Here is a 22,003-nt window from a genome sequence, read left to right as displayed (position 1 = left end):
GCATCTCTGCCAAAAAAAAACCCCATCTCAATTTCCATTTTTGCTTTTTCCCTTTCAGTCTACATAGACATAGACGTAACTTTTCTCACTTAACTTCTTTCTGTTGATTTCTTTATTAGCAAGTATTAAACTATAGAGAAGTTTGTATTGAAGTCCATATGGCACATATGATAAAGTTGTTTCAAGTGGCACTGTGGACTAATCACTTCCCAACTGTTCTCCACTCATGAAGAGCAAAAGCAGCTCTGCCTGTATTCTTAGCAAATCTTTCCTTGCTTTTATTGGCAATGCTTCTGTTTTGGCAGCAACCTGTCAAGTTTAGAGCTGGCAACCACAGTTTTTTCGCATTCTCAGATGAAACGTAGGCAACATGTTTTCTATGAAAACACCCTTCCTACTCTTCATTAGTGCTTCCAACATTATTGTTCTTGGTACAGAAAGCAAACATTGGTAGCTTTCCCTCTCTCAGCACTGTAACTTGAATGAAACAGGGCTGAACTGACATGAAGTTTTTGACAGAGAAAAAATGTTCAGTAGAGAAACAACAATTGAAGTCCTGCTTAGCAAGGCCAGAATGGCTGAGTCTGTTATGCAAGTGCATACCAAGTCTAAGAGTTGTAAGCTGGTTTTGAATGAACTGCCAGGCCCACTCTGCACCATACTTGATTCAGAGTACTGGAAATGTTACAGTGTATTAGTTTCACTGCACCATGTTCCATTCATGTCCCGTGCATCTCTTTCAGCTCCACAAACTGATCCTTAGAAACACATTTCATAGGAAGCAAAGCAAGTAAAGTCCAAGAAGTTGGGTTTCTTTTTCCACTTGGTATAAAAAACGTGGCACACATCTGAAGCACCAACAGGATCAGGGTACTCTTTGATTGAGAAATGAGCTTGTCCCTACAATCTTTGTTTAAAATCCATCTGGCTCCCTGTGCATCTCACAAATTATTTAAGAGCCTAATCCTTGTAGAGACTTTATTTTATCCTCCTAGATCTCTGTTGTTCTAATGTGTCTACCCTTACTGCGAGTTTTCTACCTTTGGTCCCCTCCTTGCAGGAATGTTGCCAGCCCAATCTTTGCAAAAAGACCTGGGATAGTGGCAGTCCATTTCACAGCTGTATCTGGAAAAAGATTTCATAACATCTTCCAGCACTGCTGCTGACTCCCTGTGCATCTCACAGAGCTTACAAAAATCAGCTTTGCTCATGGCCTCCATTTCCTAAAACTGACTTTTGAATTCTTGCTCCACTGTAGGGCATATGGTAGTTTAAGATGGGATCCGGTTCCCCATACTCACACATGAGGATTTAAAAAACAAACTGGGAGGCAGTGAGGAAGTTAATCTCTGCTGAGAACCTTGGAGCCCTTTCTCTTGCCCACCCTGGGGTTAGGATGGATATCCCAGCCCCAGTGCAGAGTGACGCAGCTGTTCACACTTGTGCTTCCTTTATCCCTCCAAATGGAGCCTTTGCCCCCTCGACACAACGCACTTCAGTGACTGCAATCATTAAAGGCGTTGGAAATAGGGTCTGAGACTTATGCAAACTCCTGCCTCAGGTGTTGTGACCAACGAACCGATCAGAAATGCCAGCTCCTCTTAGGATGCCATCCCTGAATTCATACCCCACGGCAGATCTGTCACACAGTAGCCAAACATGTTAATACAGCTGAAGCCTTTAGGTACACTTGTACCCTCAAAACTCAGTGGAGTTGCTGTCATTCTCCAACTGTTCAGTGGCCTAGATGAAATTAGTAAGAAGTCTAAGTGCAGCTGCTAATAAAGACACTGTATTTCCAACTCAGAAAAAGCATCAACTCCCTTTGCTACCAGATGTCCTCCTTGGCAGTTTGAGTCAAAGAGGAGCTAAGTGATGGAGAATGAACCCAGTCTCCAAGAGGAGTCCTCAGGCCTTGAATGTCAGTGGTGGAAACTGAAGAAGGGAAGTTCTCTATCACTGCTCACTACTGGGGCTTGGAGTTGATGTCAGTTTCTACTGATGTTGTTTACCACCAGAATCTAATATAGTTGCTTGTGTGAGCTGTGTCCTGCTCAGGAAACTCCTTTCCTTAGCTCCACATAAGTCTCCTGGAGATCAGTCTGGGGGTGGATCAGCAGAGCAATTCCATCAATAATTGCAGAGTCTGAGGCCAACTGACGAGTACAGCTTGTGGATAACCAGATTTTGGGGAGAAGGAATGTGTGTTCTACCTTCTCTGCCTGCTTGTTACTACTGGAAAGAATTAAACTGGGAGACCAAACTCAGCTGGACGGATTGTTCTCACAGGCCAGAGTTCCCACAGAAGGAGAAAATGGAGCAGGACCATTGCCTGCAACCTTTTCTGAGTAGTCTGTAGATACGAAGGCTCTGCATAGCTTGAATTCAGCACCACCACCACCTTGGGCAGCCAAAGTGCTCTCCAGCTTTTACTTCATTTATATCAGCAGTCCTAAATCAGATTGCTCCAAATGACCAGCTCTGGACTGAAAGAAGTGCTTTGGGAGCTGGTTACAGAAAATCACACATCTGAGAACCTTTTATGTACTTCCTCCCTGCATTTCCAGCTGAGGAGCTTTCCCAGGTAGTTCTTTCTCTGTACAATGTCCCAAAAGAATAGCAGATGTAACAAAGTAGACAGTCAAGTTGGGGCTGTTCATCCTGGAGGGAAAAATGCTTTGGGGAGACCTTAGAGCACCTTCCAGTACCTGATGAAGGGGGCCTAAAATAGAGCTAGAGAGGAACTTTTCACAAGGGCATGGAGTGAAAAGCCAAGATTTACACTGAAAGAAGAGAGATTTAGATTGGACATTAGGAAATAATTCTTTACTCACAGGGTGGTGAGGCATAGGAACAGCTTGCCCAGAGAAGCTGTGGAGGCCCCATCCCTGGAAGTTTTCAAGGTCAGGTTGAGTGAAGCTGTGAGTACCCTGGTCTAATGGAAGACCATGATTGGGGGATTGCAAAATCTCCTCCAATTTCACCAAATGAAGAACAAGGCATTGGCAGGTGGGGGGTGTCAGGATAACAGCAGGAGATCCTCTTTCAAAGAACATGCAGTTACAGTGGAAAATCCTTGCTACAAGACACAGCAAACAGAAGAGTGGGCAGGACTTCCAAAGAGGACTGGACAATGGAAGAGAATCTATCCAGACCTACTAGCCATGAAGGAATCAGCTGTGGCTGAACCAGCCACACGTTGCAAGAAGACTGGGAAAGGGGCGTGGGAAATCTTGGAATGTACTTTCCACCTTGCCTATAGTCTCCCCTTGATATCTGCAACTCGTCAGTGGTAGAGACAGGACTGATCTTTGTTGAGACACACTACAGCTACTTCTGTATGAGGTGTGTACTAATGATACTGGCAAGGGTCAATGGGACTAGTCAGGTCTTAGAATGAGCTCATTTCAAAGTCAGACAGCCCACCCTGGCCAGCACAGGTAGGGTGGGCTTTCCCTGTGGCCATAAGACACTTATAGGAACTGAAGTGCAGACATCCATGGCCTTTGACTCTGGATTGAAGAAGACATCCCAACCCACCCTCACAGAGCTGTGTAACAACTTTTACTGAAATCCACACAGAACAGCAACATGACATTTTGGAGAGGTATACACATTTCCAACAGATCTACAGAGTACAGAAACTGTTCTGGAATGAATGCAGCAGAGTCACCAAGTTTGTTCAGAGAATCACCCAAAATTTTTCAGGATAGAAAGACTAATGAAAATAAGATCTCCCTTTCCTTTATCACACAAATCCAGAAAGATCTGGTTGCCTCTTGCTGAATGTACTTTGGATTCCTCTAGAATGAGTTGATGCAGAAGATCATGTATTTTTAATATAGAGAAATCCTTCTCTATTTGGAGGACAAGGATGACTCTCAGATTTTAGCATCATCCAGATTTTCTAAAAAGTCTTTGAGTTTGCTGCATAAGACTTGGATTCTACCATTTCAGTTTTCTAAAAGATTTCTTCCATTCAGCCTACGCTAACTCAAGACAAATTTGCTTCTGTGCAGTAGCCCAGAGACTTAAAAATGTATAAAACTGCCACATGCATTTACCTCCAGGAATTCAACTATGTGATTTAGACTTGGCAAGGGTCTCATTCTGCCCTTCTCCTAGGTTTTGCCAACATAAACAAATTTTGCAGCTACTCCTTACCTGTTATAGCAATTTAAAACACCCCAGCAGTCTGGAAAATGTGACCATCGTGGCCAAGAGACAATACACTGGTAAGATCGGTACTTATCATTGCCATGTTGAGGAAGTCAACCCTTTGTAGAGCAGCTGCTGCTCTCACCTCTGGTAGGAAAATGTTCTTTGGCTTTTGTTGTATTTTACAGCTCCATGCTGGTACAGTGTGATGTAGTGATGGGCACGGGTGACTAATAGTCACAGCAATTAAGAACTAGATCTTTACAAGTCTGAATGGCAAATTTGCATATCTTTTGCCAGAAACATCCGACGAGACCGCTTTTCACGTTCTGACAAAGATTAATCCGGGCTAACAGCATCCAACCCCAGATTTCAGCCGTGCCTTATTTAAATAGCACATTTAAGCGGCAAGATGCGCAGGTTGCTGTCATGCCCTACGCTTCAGGAGAGGCGCCAAGAGGGCTGATGCTCCAGCGCCGCCCGGCACAAGCGGCTTGCGCGGAACTAATTGGCGGCGATGCCAACCCCGCGCAGCGCCCGCGGCGCTCGGCCGCCCCCTGCTGGCCCCCGCCGGCGCCGCGGCCGCTCTTTGTTCCCTCCGCCAGCTGTTCATTTATTGATGGGTTTTGTCCCGTCCTGAAAAGAGATTTAGGCATCTTCCTCGCTTTCCTGCCTTCTGTCGGGCGGAAGGGTTCCGCCCTCCCGTTTGTTTCGCTCGCGTTGGGTTGGGGGGCCGGGAGGGAGCATCTGACTGCAGAGGGGCTCGCTTTTGCCTTTTTTTTTTCCGCCCTGCTCTTTTCCCCTAAGGGCCAGTTGCCGAGGGTGCCCAGCAGAAATATGAGAAATGTGGAACCAGGGTAGGTTTAGATTAGATATTAGGTAAAATTTATTCAATGAAAGGGTGGTCAGGTATTGGAACAGGCTGCCCAGGGACCTGGAAGTGCTCAAAACCATCTAAAAGTGGCACTTGGGGACATGGCTTTGTGGTGAAGATCGCAGTGCTGGGCTAATGGAGGGACTCATTGATCTCAGAGGTCTTTTCCAACCTTAACAATTCTATGATGCTATGAAACGGGGGCCTGTGTGTCTTTTTTTAACCCATAAATTAACTGTGATGTGGGAACACAAGGATGACTTTAAACCTCCTTTTTCCTTGGGTATTGGGAAGCACCTGGGATTCTCTTTTTCCACTGTCTAGCTGCATAAGTTTCAAAAGTGTTCTTTGCTGCAAAGCCCAGATTGTGTCACTGTCTCTTCCTGGTATTATTGAGTGAGGGTCTTCCCATGCAGGCATCTTTTGTACATGCTCTACATGATCACTGTGAGAACTACAGCTCTTTGGAGAAACAAAAAACCTCTTTGTGGAATTCTGATTATCCACATAATGAGTATCTCTCACTTCCCATGTCTAGAGCTAAATATACAGAATCCCATCATCCATGGCTGCTTTCTCTGTTTTGTGCAGAAGCTTAAGGTACCTCTACACAGTTCCTTAGATCATATGTTGGATAGCCCTGAGCTAGTGCCAGCCAGAGCCTGGCAGTCCATATAGCACAGTCTGTGCCTACCCACCAGGTCCAAAAAGCAGCCTCATCAGACTTTCCATGGTGCTGCCACAGTGCTCCTAGGTCTCCAAGCTTCAGATAATTTTGACTATGAGCTTCTACCTCATACTCAGCAGCACTTGCCTGTTGTTGGGCTGTCTTCACATCTTCCTTTTTGAGGGGTCTCCTAAATTATCACACTTCTTTTGCAAAAGCAGGACAAGAACAAAAGCCTTATTTTTCAGTTTGAAGTTGCTGTTGAAAGATAAGTTACTCCCGTGAAAACCTCAGCAGTGGTGATTAAGTAATTTAATGGCGGGGGGGGGGGGGTGTGTCAAACATACTAAACAGAATACCAGTACTGCACTACATGGCATGCCTGGGATAGAAATAGCTGCTGAAATCCAGGAGGTTATCCTTACTTTTTGCATTTTGAGGAAATTGTGAAAAAACTATCACTTGCCGAATGCCCCCTCTGCCTCCAAATCCAGAGTGCTGTTGCCTCTGCCAGACAAACCACCTGTAAGTGCTTCTGCTTATTTCTGTGGGATCTTCACCTGTCTCCAGAGCAAGAGACATGGTCCAAACAAGTCTTTTGCATGCTGGTGATATGGCAGAGAATAAATGGTGTAAATGTCAAGATTATGAGCAGTACTGCAGCCAAATGACGACTGCTTGGAAAGAAAAGAGCCTACAGAGAACACATGGGTTCTCTCAAAGGCAGTGTGGCTCAACTGTTCAAGAGAACCATTTAGAGGTACAAGCATTCACCTTTATGTTCAACATTGTTATCTCTGTCCCAGTCGCTGCTGGGAGGCCACAATCCTGCCTCTTAAGGCTACCCTGTTTTTTTCTTTTTAATGTCTAAGATTTTAGTATGTTTAAGCACAGAGGTATGCTTCATAAACTCCTTTGCTCAACCTGAAACCCCTGATGGTGTTTGTGATTAAAGCAGAGCTCCCACCCTGGGAAGGACACTGCAGGCAATGTCCAAGTGATGGGAAACTGAGCAGGATTGAGAGTTACAGAGGCTGCTGGCCAAGAAGGTGTTGGTCACAGATCTGCACTTTGGGGTATGACCAGGGGAGACATCCTGAGAGCAACTATCCACTGCCAGAGATGCATGATATGTGAGCAAGCTCAGATTTCCCAGGAACCTGAACTGGATCTGTTTTGCAACAGACAACTGTCCATCTAGGTAGGGATGCATGATATGTGAGCAAGCTCAGATTTCCCAGGAACCTGAACTGGATCTGTTTTGCAACAGACAACTGTCCATCTAGGTAGGGATAGGGAATCAGCTTTTAACATCATTCACAGTTCAGACAGAAATTCAGTATCCCCAAGCCTCATCTAAAATTGAAAAGTGCCTCCAAAGGAATTGTTTGTTGCTTTGTTTGCAAAAAGTGCAAACAACACATCAGAGAAGCAAAAATGCCTTGGTGGATTGTTTGGCTGCACACTTAGTCAGGGTATATTGTAATGAGCCATATGCTAGCTTTGCATAGTATTATGGGGTAAGCCAGCTGCAACGAGCAGCTGATTAGTCTGGTTGGAAAAAATCTTCATTTTCCGTAACAGGGGGCCAGCAAAGGCAAGCATTCTGGCAGATACTGTCAACCCTCTGCTCCTGTCATCATGCTGTGGACCAGATGAAGTTAAGAGATCAAGAGAACCTCTGCTTTATTTTCATCCTAAAGGAGGGACCCCTTCTTAGCCCTGGGCTTGTTTAATAGTAACAGGTTTTATAAACTACAACCCTTTTATATCCTTGTGGAAGAGATTTCCACCACTCTTCCCACAGCTGCCATTCTCACTGCCACAGTCAGACCTCAGCCTTTTGCCATTTAGTGTTCAGTGTTCAGCTCAGCTGATGTGGTGGATATTGCCTCTGAGGTAGGAGGGTGGAGGCCACGAGGGGATGGGAACCTGATGAAGTGCAGGATCACAAAAAGGGTAACAGGACTGCAAATGTCCTTTCTAGCCCAAATGCCATCTCTTGCTGTGCCAAAAGCTAATGCCTACTCAGGAGTATCACAAGAGAGGGCAAATATTTCCTTCAGATATCAGCTTGGAACAATTTGTCTCTGACGGACTTTGGTCCTTCACTTAAACCCACTTATCTTCTGTCATTTACAGCTGCCTGGCTACAGAGTTTCATATCTAACTCACAATATCCACTCATGGATGACCTGAAACTTCCTCCATCAAGAACAGAACATCTTTAGATCTCATCTGTGCCAACTGCTCATTTAACCATTTGTGTGGAGACCTTTGAATAGGTAAGAAATCCCCAGCCAGAAGGCAGGAACATCAAAAGTTCTTTTAAGGCCTTTTTAAAAACTACTATTGCTTGTGTTTCCAAAGAAAAATTACTGGCCGTTATCAGAATCAACTACAAATGAATATAGCAAATCTGAAAACACAACATCAGTGAACCAGAATGAGTTTATAGCTCTAAAGCTCTAAGATATCTGATTTCACTTTTTTTTTTTTTTTTTTTTTTTTTTTTTTTTTTTTTTTTTTTTTTTGGGTTTTTGTTTTGTTTTTGTTTGTGGTGCTTTGTTGGTTTGTTTCCCAGATAGTAACATAGCTTAGGGTTATCCCTTTGCACTTACATTTATCCAGTACTTTGAATGCTCAGGGTCATCATTACATACAGACAGAAAAGGGCAGAATGTATCTGGAACTATTATTTCAGAAAGGCTGAAAAAGAAGCCAGGCAGCTGTCTCAGTTTTGGGTTGCCCAGATGAATTTCATATGTAAGCCTCTAATGGCAACAAACCCATGAAGCAGCAGGAACAGAGCAAGGGTTGGGAGCAATGTGGAAAAACCTAGGGGGCACCACATTTATGGCTGAGTAAGAAGCCTGAATTGCTCTCATTAAAAGAAAAAATCCCCACAGACAGGATTATTAAGAGTATTTTTATTTGACATGGTTATTAATAAGGGGGAGGAGGGGACAAATTGTACATTAATGAACTTCACAGACAGTAATTCTCTGGGAAGATCTGAGGGCTCCGGCAAGGACAAATCATTGGCTAAGTGGAGTGCAGTGCTATTGTTTACTGAAACCTCTAAACATTGCATCCAATTCTCTCCAAAAACATTGACCTCCAAAGCCACTGGGACAATGGCTTTTCATTGCCAGTGAGGTTTTTTTTAACTTGTCCCCAATTGCCTCTTGTCCTGTTGGAAGGCAGCACTGAGAAGAGCCTGGGCTCCTCCTCTTCTTTCCTATCAGGTTATTTACACATATTGTGAAGTTCTTCTCTGATCCTTCTTAGCTTTAGGCTAGACAGTCCCAGCTCTTAGCCTTTCCTCACACAACAGATGTTCCAGTCCCTTAATCACCTCCATGGTTCTCTCCTGGACTCAGTTTGGGAAGCAGCACAGAGGAGCCAGCTCCCTGACAGCTGTTTTCCCCAGGCACAGGGCATTGTTGCACAGTGTTATGTGTAAGCCAATGCTGTAACTTCACCATGGTCGTGACTGGAGGCTGTGGGAGTCAGAGGCATTATCTCATCAGAGGCGTGGCAGGAGCAGAGCAGAAACATCATCTGGAAGGCAGCACCCCATGGAAGTGAATACAGAAAGCTGACGGTTCTTAATTGCTGCCCATACAGCAGGCAGAGCCTGGAGCTTGGGTGGCTGTAAGCAAGTGGAGAGCATAGGAAGGAAAACCCCCAGGCAGGAGTGCTGGAGGTTCTAAATGAGACAGGTGCCTGGGGAATGCAGGGTGCACACAGCAATCCGGGAGGCAGCACAACCCTGACAGGGAGCCACGCACCACCTCCTTCCCGAGGGTCTGTTCACCTTTGCTCAAGAGTCAGAGGAGCTGGGTGTTGATGGTAAAGTTCTCTGTTGCTGGACAAGCTGGAATAAAGCTGTGGTTGCCACAGAGTGTGGCTGAACCGGTGAGAGGGAAGGCTGCAGGGGAGATGAGTGCAGAGCTCCCAAACACAAGGACATGTCCTCCTCTTAGCTGAGCAATAAAATGAGACAAGTGCAGTTGGGTGAACAGCAGAAAGGTCCTGACATTTCAGAAATCCTTTGCTGTTTTGCCTTTAATCAATCTGTACTAAGCCTCAAATATGAAAAGAGGTGCTTAGGGCAAAGGTGAATTTAATTTTAAGAGTAAATTGCTTTGATGATTGTCGATTTGCCAAGATTTTTTTTCAGCACAGAAATGGTACTATTTCTCAGGCTCCTGGCATGGTCCTAAAGGTCACAGCTCACAACAACTCTCTTCCTTTCCATTGTCCATACAATAAAAGCAACAGGCATAAAGATGTTGCTGCTGCTTCTCGGTACCACTAGGTAAAAAAAAAAAAGTCTCAACAATCTAAGTTGTTTCATGTTCCTGGAGCTTTATTGTAAAGGTGTAATGAAAATGGACCATGAAAAGCTCACTGCTGTTCTGCAAGATGACTATTTCACTTGTATTTATCTCCCTTCCTTTCTCTATGCACTAGAGTTCATGCTCCTTCCCAAACCAATCCCCTTACTTCTAAGTGAGAACTTCTACCCCACATTCACAATGAATGCTCTGAAAATTCTTTTCATAAAATACACACACTTTTGTGGAGACTAGTGTAATGGAGAGAGGCATGTCCTCACCGGGCATTAAATCAAGAACAGAAAGGTTTGTGTGGGTCCAGAACTGACCTCTAGTGGCACCTACATAATAATAGCCTTATGTCAGATTCGGCTTGCCTTTTTTTTTTTTTTTGCTCCCCAACTATCGGCAGGTAGGCTATGAAGTATCATTACAAAATATTCCCCAGCTGAGGTGTGCCAGCATTTTGGGGTTCCCTGTGAACTGATGGAACTTAAGGAGCGCGCACGATGCAGGTGCAGCTTCCCACCCTGTTCAGTGCGGTGCAAACCAGTGAGCGCACAGTGACTCCCCTGTGCTTTGTTGGATGACACTGGGGATGGGAGCCCAGCTGCTGCCCGGACAATGCCATAAAACCCGGACCACAGCGCCAGGATGGATCCAGCGCAGCCTTCTCGCCCAGCCCAGCGTGCTGCCCTGGTCTAACCAAGGGTGCAGAGGCAACAGCTCTGTGTCCTTTCCCCTTCCCAAGAGCTGTGCCCAGGTGTGACCTCAGGGGGCACATCCCCCCTGCATGTCACACCCTCTTCCCCATCGCCGAGCCCGCTCACTGTGAGGGACCCCGGCACTACCCGGCGGACAGCGCCTTCACACAGCCCTTCACACAGCCCTCGCACTGCCCCTCGCACTGCCCCTCACACTGCCCCTCGCACTGCCCCTCGCACTGCCCCCCGCACAGCCCCTCGCACTGCCCCTCACACTGCCCCTCACACAGCCCTCGCACAGCCCTCACACTGCCCCTCGCACTGCCCCTCGCACAGCCCTCACACTGCCCCTCGCACTGCCCCTCACACAGCCCCTCACACTGCCCCTCACACAGCCCTCGCACAGCCCTCGCACTGCCCCTCGCACTGCCCCTCGCACTGCCCCTCGCACTGCCCCTCACACAGCCCTCACACAGCCCTCACACAGCCCCTCACACAGCCCTCACACAGCCCCTCACACAGCCCCTCACACAGCCCCTCGCACAGCCCCTCGCACAGCCCCTCGCACTGCCCCCCGCACAGCCCCTCGCACTGCCCCTCGCACTGCCCCTCGCACTGCCCCTCACACAGCCCTCGCACTGCCCCTCACACTGCCCCTCACACTGCCCTCGCACTGCCCCCCGCACAGCCCCTCACACTGCCCCTCGCACTGCCCCTCGCACAGCCCCTCGCACAGCCCCTCGCACTGCCCCCCGCACAGCCCCTCGCACTGCCCCCCGCACAGCCCCTCGCACTGCCCCTCGCACTGCCCCTCGCACTGCCCCTCGCACTGCCCCTCACACTGCCCCTCGCACTGCCCCTCACACAGCCCCTCACACTGCCCCTCACACAGCCCTCGCACTGCCCCTCGCACAGCCCCTCGCACAGCCCCTCACACAGCCCTCACACTCCCCCTCGCACTACCCCGAGCCCCGCACCGCGCCCCACACGCCCCATCCCAAACCATGCAATCCCAGCCCTGCGCCTGCGCTGAGCCCGAGCGCGTTTCCGGTTCCCCGGCGGCCGCATCCCGGCTGCTCTCCCCGGAGCCTGCGCAAGAGCTCCGCATCGCGCCTCCCGCCCTTCCCTCCTCCTCCTCTCTCCCTCTCCTTCTCCTCCTCCTGCTCCCGCTCAGCGAGGGCCCGGCCGCCGCTCCCGGCCCCGCCCCGCCCCGCCCCGGGGATGCGCTGCTCGGCGGCCGCCGGTGGGAGCTGCGCGGCGGGCGGGGAGCGGGATGGAGGTGGAGGAGGCGTTCCCGCTGGTGGGGCAGATGGGCCCTTACCAGGTGTACCTGTGCGTCCTGCTGGCCGTGCTCCTCCAGGTGAGAGGCCGCCCTTCCCGCCCGCTCTTGTCTCCAGGGGGGAGGCAGTGCCGGGAGGGGATGCTCTGGGCGCGGCGGGACAGCTGTTCCCAAAGTGCTGGGTGATGTTCCTGCGGGTGATGCAGCCCGGGGCGAAGGCTGCCGTGGGAGAGCTTCTGCTGATGGCACTAGAAAGGCTTCCCCTCGGGGTCTGACCTGCCAGCAGCGTGCTGCGCTCCTGGGACACAGGTGACCTCTGCCCAAAGGCAGCGCTCAGTTCTGCAGAGTGAATTTGGGGCAAGCAGCTGATGCTCCCTGTGCCGCGTTGCCTGAGCAATTACACCTCGTGCCACTCGTGGAGCACATCAGGAGCTGGTCAGGTGAAGGGCTGGCTGAGGTTAAACTGAGGTTTCCGTGACCTGGGCTGGAAGACGTGGACTTCTGTAAGAGGCTGTGCTGGGAGTCCTGCACCACCTGGAGTTAATGGGCTAGACTGGGAATTTCCAGGTTGAGTGTGGCTTGATTGTCACTGATAAGGTGACAGGTGGCCACTGATAGCTCTGTGTGCAGAAGCTTTCATGGAACCAGCTGACAGGTGAAGATTGCTCATGGTGCTTTGATTTGCCCCGACTTATCTCGTAGAATACAGGGGCAGTGTCTCTCCATTAGTTATTTGGATCAGGCCCTACAATTTTGGGTAGTCAGGTTTGTGAGATCCAAAACTGGAACTCTCTTAAGTTTTGTGATAAAAGTAGAGTCCAAAATAACTGTAGAGTGATAGAAGAAGACTACTAGTGTTCTAGAAGAGACAGACTCTGTGGAGAGAGAGTTTCAGACTGCATGAGCAAGTGACGTGCTCTGCAGCCACGTTTTGTCGCTTTTCGATTTTGCTTCATCTTTGTGCATATTCCTGTGAGGAAGACAAGAATAATACGTGTACTGTCACAGTCAGGCGTAGGACTGAAGTGTGGTTTCAATGTGACAGAAGTCTGATTTACCCCATGCTGGCATCAAAAACTTCATTGTCATGAATTCATCTAGACTGACAAGTGCTGGGTTACTTCCACTGTGGAAATTTTAACAGTTGAAGGAAGGAAGAGGAGAACTTAGATGTCCTCCCTCCTCTGCTGACCCGTATTTTGTACTAATCAAGAACTTCCAGTCATGAGCTGTGAGACTGAAGATGTCTTCTCCTGGTAACCCCTACCTGACTGAAATATTAAGACTGACTGAAATATTAAGAAGCTTTATGACATGACCAAAGAAAGTTCAGATGCCTAGTCCTGTTGGATGGGAACTCTATACTTTGTTGCAAAGTTATGATGAAAAACAGTAAAAGCTTTGTAGGTTTCTATTTCCTTGTAGTGTTTTATTTTTCCTCTTTCTTTTTATACTGATTTATCTGATTAATTCCTTAAAATTCGACATTGGTTGTTCTGCTGGTCAGTTGGCTAGAAAATGTATATGTTCACTGAAGAGAAAGAATTAAGGAAGCAATAGTTTCTTCTTCTTCCAGTGCTGCTCATGTTCTGGAATGAGCTGCAAACCCTGGCAAGTGCTCTGTGTTTCCAGAACTTCCAGTATGGGTCATCTGTTCTGTAATGTTTGTGTTCGTTTGTTTTGTTTTTAATGGATTAACGTGCATTTCTCATGGGAGAAGTAAACAGAAGGATCTTTGCACATCCTGGAACTAATTCAGAATAACTAAAGAAGAAATGATAGCAGGTTTGCAGGTCTGCTTTTTTTCTTTTCATGTTATCTTTAATTCTTGAGCTGTACCAATGAGTATCATCCTCTGACTGGTAGGTTTTCTTTACTTCAGATCATGCAGGCACAGGAGACTTTAAGGAGTTTAGATGTGAAGCTTGTCTTTCAGTTCATGAGTAGATGTGGACTTACTCAGCTGGTTCCTGCTTGGGTGGTTGATTGCTTTTTGTGTTCCTTTATTGGTGCCAAGTTACATAATGTGTCACTGGGATGTGCGAGAGCGAGACTGAAGGCAGGTTCCACGACTGGTGTTAGTCTTTTGTCTGGTTTGTCATCAACCTTTGGAGGATGGACCCAAAGGTAAGTAATGTGTCTTGTGTGTGTGATGTAGAATGTAGATCTGGGTAATTGTGGGCTCCCGTAGTGGATTAGATGCAGCCTATGGCAGCAGAATAAGAGCTCCTGGTAGTCTCTATCATTGGCTGTGCCATGATTATTCCCTTTTATTGCTAGTTTCCCTGTCCCTTTCCATGTGCTCCCTCAGCTGGCCTATATTTTTGTGTTGGTATAAAAAATATTTCTACATTCTTGAAGGTAGGAATACCCAATGTGTGAAAAACGTTTGTCTGCTGTGTCAAGTCCCTTCCTCTTTGTTGCCAATATCCAGAGCTTAGACTCTGTGCTTTCCCTTCCTAGTAAGATTCCCAGCAGGTGCCCTTTCTTTCCTTGTAGGCTTTTATGCTTTTTCATCTCTGCATGTTACTAATCTCTGAGTTTCATACTTTATAAGTACTTCCCTTCATTCTAGTGTTGTTGTTTTTTTTAAATACAAATTTCTACAGTAAGCTACTTCCACCATGTAGCCTTAGTGATACACCAGTGTGTCTGGTCTCTGAATTCTAGTTACATAGTTTAGCTCACAGACCTTCTCAGAGTCAAGCTCTACCAAACACTTCTGTCTGTAGTGGTGAGACTTTCCACATGAGTCAATTTTCAGGTACTTGATCTGTGGAATGAACTTACTGACGTTCTGGCAAAGACCTCCAGGTTGCTTGTAATTAGAAAAATGTTTTTCTGTGTTATCAGTGTAAAACTAGATTAAGTGTAAGTCTTGTGGGCTCCTTATTTCATCTTCCCTGATTTCTATTATTCCTCTGCTACCTGCTGCTGTTATTCATTAACCTGCAGAGCTGTTACTGTATGTTAGGTATGCCTGGCCTATTCACTACCAAGTTAATAGGAATTTGGAAGATTTTTAGGTGTGTTCTGGTTGCTAACTTCATAATGTACTGACTACAACTAATATAGAAAAATGTTTTTACAAATGACATGGAATTACAGAAAGACCAGACTTACCTGAAGAATGTGAAGATTGACTAATGATGTGAGATAAGGGTTGGATTAATCTTGCATTTCTAATACATTGTTAAGAAAATTAGGAAGAATGAAAGGGAGCTGATAACTCTTAAAATACTTAGGACTTTATTTTGAGCTAAAAGTAAGTACTTGATACCTGTTAATTACTGAAAAGGTTGTCTCAGCCTTTTAAAAACATTATACAGAAGTATTATTAAAGAATAGTTTTTGGTGTTTGTTTAGTATGTGTAGTAACATGAGACAAAGTCCCACACCTTGATCAGATGCTTGAAAGCATACAAACATACTTAAAAATAAAAAGTTTCTTTGTGTCTTGTGGTTCAACGTATGTGGTTGAACAAGTCTGGCCTGTGCCAGTGAATTGGAGCTACAGGATTGCCCAAGCCCAAACTGAGAATGGAAATGTGCTCTTACTGTGTCTCTACTGAAAGGCTTTAAAAAACGTGGTAAAACTTAAAAGGGAGCTGTTGTTTGCACAGCTGAAAAAGGCTTTGCCTTAAGATGAGTAATGTGCATTGCAGAGTAATATGGGTAATTACCAAGGGTGGTTGTTCCCATCCATCTTAGGAACTCCTTACTAACTGAAAGAAGGATGTAAAAACAGTTAAGATAGTTACATCAAGTTGCTTGAATTATACCTTTGCCTTAAACTGTTTGTGATGCAGTGCAGCTGCAATGAGTGGTGTTGCTAACAATACTGTTGACAACAATATCATGTATGACTTCTGTCATTACAGTATCCCAGTGCAGAAAGATGGTATTTAATCATCCCATCTGCACAAATGTTTTGAGGGAAAAGCACATTCTGGGGCACATGGCTTAAGTAAGGCAGACTCATTGCAAATCTCTAGAAAAAATTCAGAGGAAATAGTGTCTGTCTTCAGACAGGATGCAGATGTGATCCCCTATGTAGCCTTGCTTAACTGTTCCTTGACATTTCTTATCTATGCCCTGTACATATTCTACCTCTTTTAATGGCATGAGACATCACTCTGTAGTTGCAATGACAGTAATGAAATAATTTGTCAGTGATTCTTCTTTCAGTACTTACTTGAATCTTTTAAACTTTTCTTTGAACCAGCCAGAATTGATCATACATTGAACAACTTATTCCCAGTCCTTGATGGACTTTATCTGAATAGGAAGAGCAAAACAAATTGGAAATGTAATGAACAATTTAAAATTAAGAAAGGGGAGGGATATTTCACAAATTGCATTACAACTCTGGTATAATGTGCTGCAGTTGTTCCAGGGGCATCATGACAGATATGGTGTTTACCCAAAGTTACTTGCACTGTAACTTAGGCACAGCTCAAGTACGAGTGTCTGTAAGATAAGTGAGCAAAGTGGTAGATATAAAAAGGATTTTCAGAACTTCTGTGTAATCTTTTTTGAGTTTAATTACCTCAATATTTGGGTTTTTTTCTGTATGTGGGAGAAGTATGAGTTTTAAGTCTCTCTGAGGAATGCGTGTCAGACGTGCAGCCACTTTTGTGGAGGAGAGATTTCAAATGTGGCATGAATGCAAACATCTTTTTGTGCATTGTGTCTTACTCAGAGCATGCTTATGCTGAAGGATGGTGTTGCTTTCCATGTAAATATGATGAAGGCTTTTAGAGTACTTGCATCACTGAATATAAATCCTTGTTCTGGTATAGCATACTCCTGTTTGGGAGGACAAATAAATGAGGTGGGTATGGGTATTTAAGTTACTGATGCATAAAGATGTGCTCCTATTCATTTAGCTAAGAATATTTTCATCTGAAAGTTCATGGAACTTCTAAGTGAAGACAAATCCTACCATTTACTTCAGTTGGGTGGGGGACATCTTTCAAGAAAAAAAATAGTTCTTTGTTCACGTGTGACATTTGATTTCAGTGGTGCTAACCAACAATCCTTGGTCTGCTAGTACTTCTTTCAGATCCATATCTAACTTCCTCAAGAGAGACAATCACCTGCCTTTAATGATATTACATTTATAGCCTTAAAAACATGAATGCAGCTGATGCAGACATTGTGGTATTTTCTGCAGAAAACCTGAAACAACAGTGCTGGGCTGGGACATGCCTTATTAGCAGCTGGGGTCCTTAACTCTCAGATTTAGTGCAAGAAGTATGAGTTTTGGGAGAGGCACAGAGCAGACATTCTGAAGATTTACCAACAGAGCGGGAAGGTAGCAGAGTATTCTGCCTGTTAAAAAAATCCAACAAACCAACTCCAAAAGCAAACCAAACTCTAACTTTGCTTTTTTAAAAAAAGAAAAGAAAGGTGGCTACATAGTGTGTAGAGTGAAGTTGTCAGAAGGAATTTGCTCTGGGGCTCTTTGCTGGAGCTGTGGCTGAATGTCTTGATTTTTGCAGTCTTTTTAACAACGGGGAATGGAAGGTGCCTGCAGGCACTGTGTCAACAGTGATTGTCATCTTTGTATGGGCTCTGGGTAAAACATATGGGGAGATGTTTTCAGATTATTAATAATAAAGTCGTCATTACATAGAATATTTGGTGCAATGGGATGATGTTTGGACTCGATGGGAGCTGAAGCAATCCCATCTTCTGCTGTTTGCCTTTCAGCCTGGCAAACAACAATCCATCTAGCCAGTCTGTCCTCTGAGCACCCTTGAAGAGCAGCCTGTGAGTTAACAGCCATAATTCTACTGGGTAGCAAACACTATGGGTTAAAAATATTTGTATTATGACACATTATCTCCCCTTCCTTCTTTCCTGCTCCTGTGTACACGCAGTCTCTTAACTTCCCATGTTTTGTAGGCAATAAATTGCCTGGTTTTTTCCACTAGCAATATCAAGGCACTCCTCACTGACATGTCTCCATTTTACAGGCTCTAAATTCCTTTCCTCTTGGATGAGAGAATTAGTAGGTGTGTAATTGAACTCAGAATAGTTGTTTTCCACTTGCATGAGAGAGTTGCTCTTTATTTCTGATATAGATAAAGTTTTATGTTCTCAAATGTCTTTGTTATTTTATCTGGAGTAGTTACCATAACTACTTCTTTATGGTAGTGCTTCTTGTGTATTGTTTGCATTAAGCAAAACCTGTTTGCTTTTTCCAAGTGTTAGCCCAGCGAGACTGGAGTCCCTCTGGAGCAATAACACCTGTTTTCTAGGTCTTGTCTGTTTACAGTATGATCTCTGACTAAGTTTGCAGTTTAACCTGGTTAAACATTCTGTTCACCGGGTCATTTTCCTAATCGTGGTGGGCTCAGGGTGAGAGGGTGTTAAGAATTTGCCTGGGAAGCCTCCATGAAGGTTTTGAGATCCTCATATAAAGAAAGATGGAGAGAGTTGTGTGTACAGCTTACAAAACTTTGTGGTGTTACTGGTGTCTTAAAAATATATAAATACCAGAGTTTTTTTAATATCTTTCAATTTGTAGAGCCCTGACAGACTTCTTCTTGAAGAGGTTATGCCCTTTTACAGTAAATTTAAGAGTGCTGAAACAGTTTTGTAAATCTTAATTATTTTTCTAAGCACTTTTAAGAAATAATTCAGGGAATTCTGAGACCTGTAGGCTGTAAGCTGAAAATCAGTGGTTTAGCAAGTTCCACGATGAAACTGGCAAAACATATTTTTTCAGTTCTGGAGCATCATATCGCTCTGAAATAATAGTAAACAGAAGACATTTTTTCAGTTTGAAAAACTCCATAAACAAAACACAAGTAGATCTAATTGCTTACCCTCAGACAGGTCCTTAGAATGAATAAATAAATGAAAGTAGCTTATACAAATGTCAGCATTGTCTTTTAGTGTGGGTACTTAAACAAAAACTTTGGAAGTAATCAGTAAATTAAATCAGTAAATAAGTTAAATGCTTTAGCTAAGAATATGCTTTTCTTATATTCTTAGCAAAACTGCCTCTTTGAGACCAAGATGCTCACCCAGTATTCCTTGGCAGTGTCCCAAAATGTCATGCAAAGGTGAGGACTTTGATCTCTTAAAATACTGCCTGTGACTCAGATAGGTTTATAGCCAAACACAGGCTGGAAAGTACGGAGAGAAAGGGGCAAACACGAAACACAGACAAAAGAATAATCATGTGTATAGAAGCCGGACTAAACCCTGCCTGATACTTGTCAGTCCACAGTCCTGCTTTTTTTTTGTCAGCAGTTGCTGGCTTTTTTTCATGTTACCCTATAATACCATTGGAATGGTCCACTCCTGGGCTGCTTTGCATTGTATTAGTGAACTGGAATAGGAACTTACAGCACTTCTTTGCTTTATTCTTTTCCAAGTCCTTTTCCTCATAAGAAGAGTAGAGTGGCACTTCTGATGTGATATTGGTGAAAGTATGTAGCTGGTGTTTGACTGAGGAGTTGTAGCACTTGATTGCACATTCATGTAGTTTCACTTCCTTGAATATTCCTATTGAAGCAGGGGTAGTATTAATAGTGCTTTTTGTAAATTTAGTTCATGTGTATTGCCTTGGTTCTTTAACTTATCAGTCCACGAGCTTTCTTTTTGCCCTGTGTTTTTAAAGGCAGAAAAATAACACTTCCAACTCCATGATTCATATTCAGAGACCCGTCAAACTGCAGTGTGAGTGAGGGTGCTGTGTTCCCGTGGCCCTGTCAGACACAGGTGTGTACACAGGAGTCACTTGGATGGATGTTGCAGAAAGCTTGTCCAGTTAAGGTGTTTGCTCTTCAGGTGCCAATGAAGGTGTTCGCTGTGGAGGGTAAAGCAGCCCTTGCCTGAGCATGGCAGCAGGCACCTGACTCATGGGCACCCAGGCTGAGCAAGGGCAACAAACCCTGCTGCTGCCACTGCCCACCAAAATAACACTGAGCATGAAAAAGAGCTGAGAGGTGTGTGTTTGGATATTGGGAACAGGAGGGGGAAGCTAGAGGGGCATTTTCCACAAACCTGTAGGAGGCGAGGCTCTAGGAGTTGTGGTCTGCTGTGCAGTGTTTGCCTTCATTGTTGATAAAGAATTTCTAGAATGAAGTTAGGTAAGGTTTGGGTCAGATTTTGGACTTTTTGCTGTGGATACTGGAGACCAGCAGTTTCAGGCTTAAAAACTCAAAACTGTGTAGGTTTTCTCTGTTTCTCTGCAGAAACCCTAAATTCTTTCAAAATACGTGTCTGGTCTGTCCTTGGTAATAACCAAGACAGGTAATAACTAACAGTGGTTACATTCTGCATGAGAAGTATTTCTTGTCAGAGTGGGTCTGGGCTTGGTAAGTAACTGAGATGTCATTCCCTTCTACACATGGTGATTCTTCTCTTTAACTACAACAGCTTTTCCTTCTGTCTTGTGGTGTTCTCCCCCTTACTGTGCCACCAGGAAGGGAAGGATACTTTCATAGAGGAATGTGTTGTCAGCAGCAAGTAATAATAATGCAGCCAGAAGACATTGTAGGGCTTTTCTGCATAGGAATTATTAAGGAGAAAAAATAATGTGAATTTAAAGCCAAATCACCCTTTGGAGATGACTTGGAGCAGATGAGATCATCATATTTTCAAAAATTAGGTTGCCCTCCAGCTTTTCAGCTGCTTGTCATGGCTTCAGAAGAAATTACTCTAATCCTGAACTGTAACCATCTCTTTATCAAAAACCTCTACCAGAGCAAGGTCATTCATTGTTCTTCCTTAATTTCTGTCTTTCCTCAGGGTGTAGTTTTAATGTCTCTGTATTTGAAAGGTCAGAAGTTAGTGTTACTCATTATTTTGTTCAGCAACGAGTGCTTCAGCTGATCCTTGTCTAGAATGATCAGGCTAGTTGGGAACTGCTGATAAACTGACTAAAACAAGGTTGAAAGCTCCTCTTTCTAGAATTGAAGTCTTGCTTTTGTTTTTTTTCATTTGTGCTTCATAATGGGTAAATTATGAGGTCTAGAAAAGTTTCTTAGATTATTTTTGTGTTCATTTTGACTATACACAAATTAAACTTTAAATTCACTCTCTCCTTTCCTTGGTAGTATTGTTAGAGGTTCTTCATCTTTCTAGGATGTAATTTATTATGAAAATGATTATCCGGAAAGCTGGTCAAGACATGCAGGCACTTCTATTAATTTTAATTTAATTTTAAAATCTGTGGGTGAAATAGCTTTAACTGGCTAACCAAAATCCCTTCTACTTAGCAGGGAATGTGAAAGTTTACAGGTTATTAGGGCATTGCCTTTTAATAAATTCCCTTACACCACAGTCTTCTAATTTAGGCAGACTATAAAATTTTAACCTAAAGAGAATATTAACAAACAGGAGAAACCTCAACTAGCAGAACTCTGAGCATCTCATTATCAGTGACTGGGAGCTGGTGCCATGTTCCTCTGTTCTTGGTGTTCATCTTGATTAATACAGATCAGTGCAGGGAATTTGGTAGGGAACTGTTAACATCCATATAGAGCCAATTAAAATGTTTTATGAACTGGAACTGTACACTAAATGACATATATTTGACTTGACTTGGGTTATAGAAAAAATGAAAAATGAAGCACTTTGTTTGCCACAGTGCATATAATGTAGCCATTTAATACAGTTGTTATATAACATTTCTACTTGATTTGTTACTGTTTTATGTTGTTCACCAGTCTGCAAAACTGTTACTGTTAAGTGCAAGCATTTAGAATTCTTAAGGGAGGAATCTTCAGCTTCATTAACACAACTCTTGTTTAAATGAAAATTTTATTTTGTGAGTAAGTCTAGAGTTTCCTTTGTCATGTTTTTAAAATCACTGCTAGAAAATTTCTGAGCTTCAGAATTGTCAGTGAATTTGGGGGAGTGTTTTGTGAGCTTTGTTTTGTTTCCTCAATAAAATTAATAGTGTTTACTGTACCTCTTACGCAAAATACAAGGCAGGTGCTCACTAGGAAGGAGTTT

At 44.3% G+C, this 22,003-nt stretch overlaps 1 protein-coding gene across 2 annotated transcripts in view; it reads left to right on the top strand.

Moving 5' to 3' along the window:
* Positions 1 to 12,019: 12,019 nt before the first annotated feature.
* The window catches only part of SLC22A15 (solute carrier family 22 member 15), a gene marked incomplete at its 5' end in the record, with an annotated part of 38,016 nt that continues 28,032 nt past the window's right edge, over positions 12,020 to 22,003 (top strand). For both annotated transcript variants that reach the window (XM_083854639.1, XM_083854640.1), the window contains one exon: positions 12,020 to 12,106. In XM_083854639.1, the coding sequence (XP_083710765.1) occupies positions 12,020 to 12,106 (87 nt within the window). The remainder of the gene's footprint in view (positions 12,107 to 22,003) is intronic.

The sequence above is a fragment of the Zosterops lateralis genome (assembly GCF_965231275.1).
Source record: "Zosterops lateralis genome assembly, chromosome: 2".
Classification (NCBI taxonomy): domain Eukaryota; kingdom Metazoa; phylum Chordata; class Aves; order Passeriformes; family Zosteropidae; genus Zosterops; species Zosterops lateralis.
The sequence above is the reverse complement of the archived record's forward strand: the minus strand, read 5'-3'. Positions and strand labels throughout refer to the sequence as shown.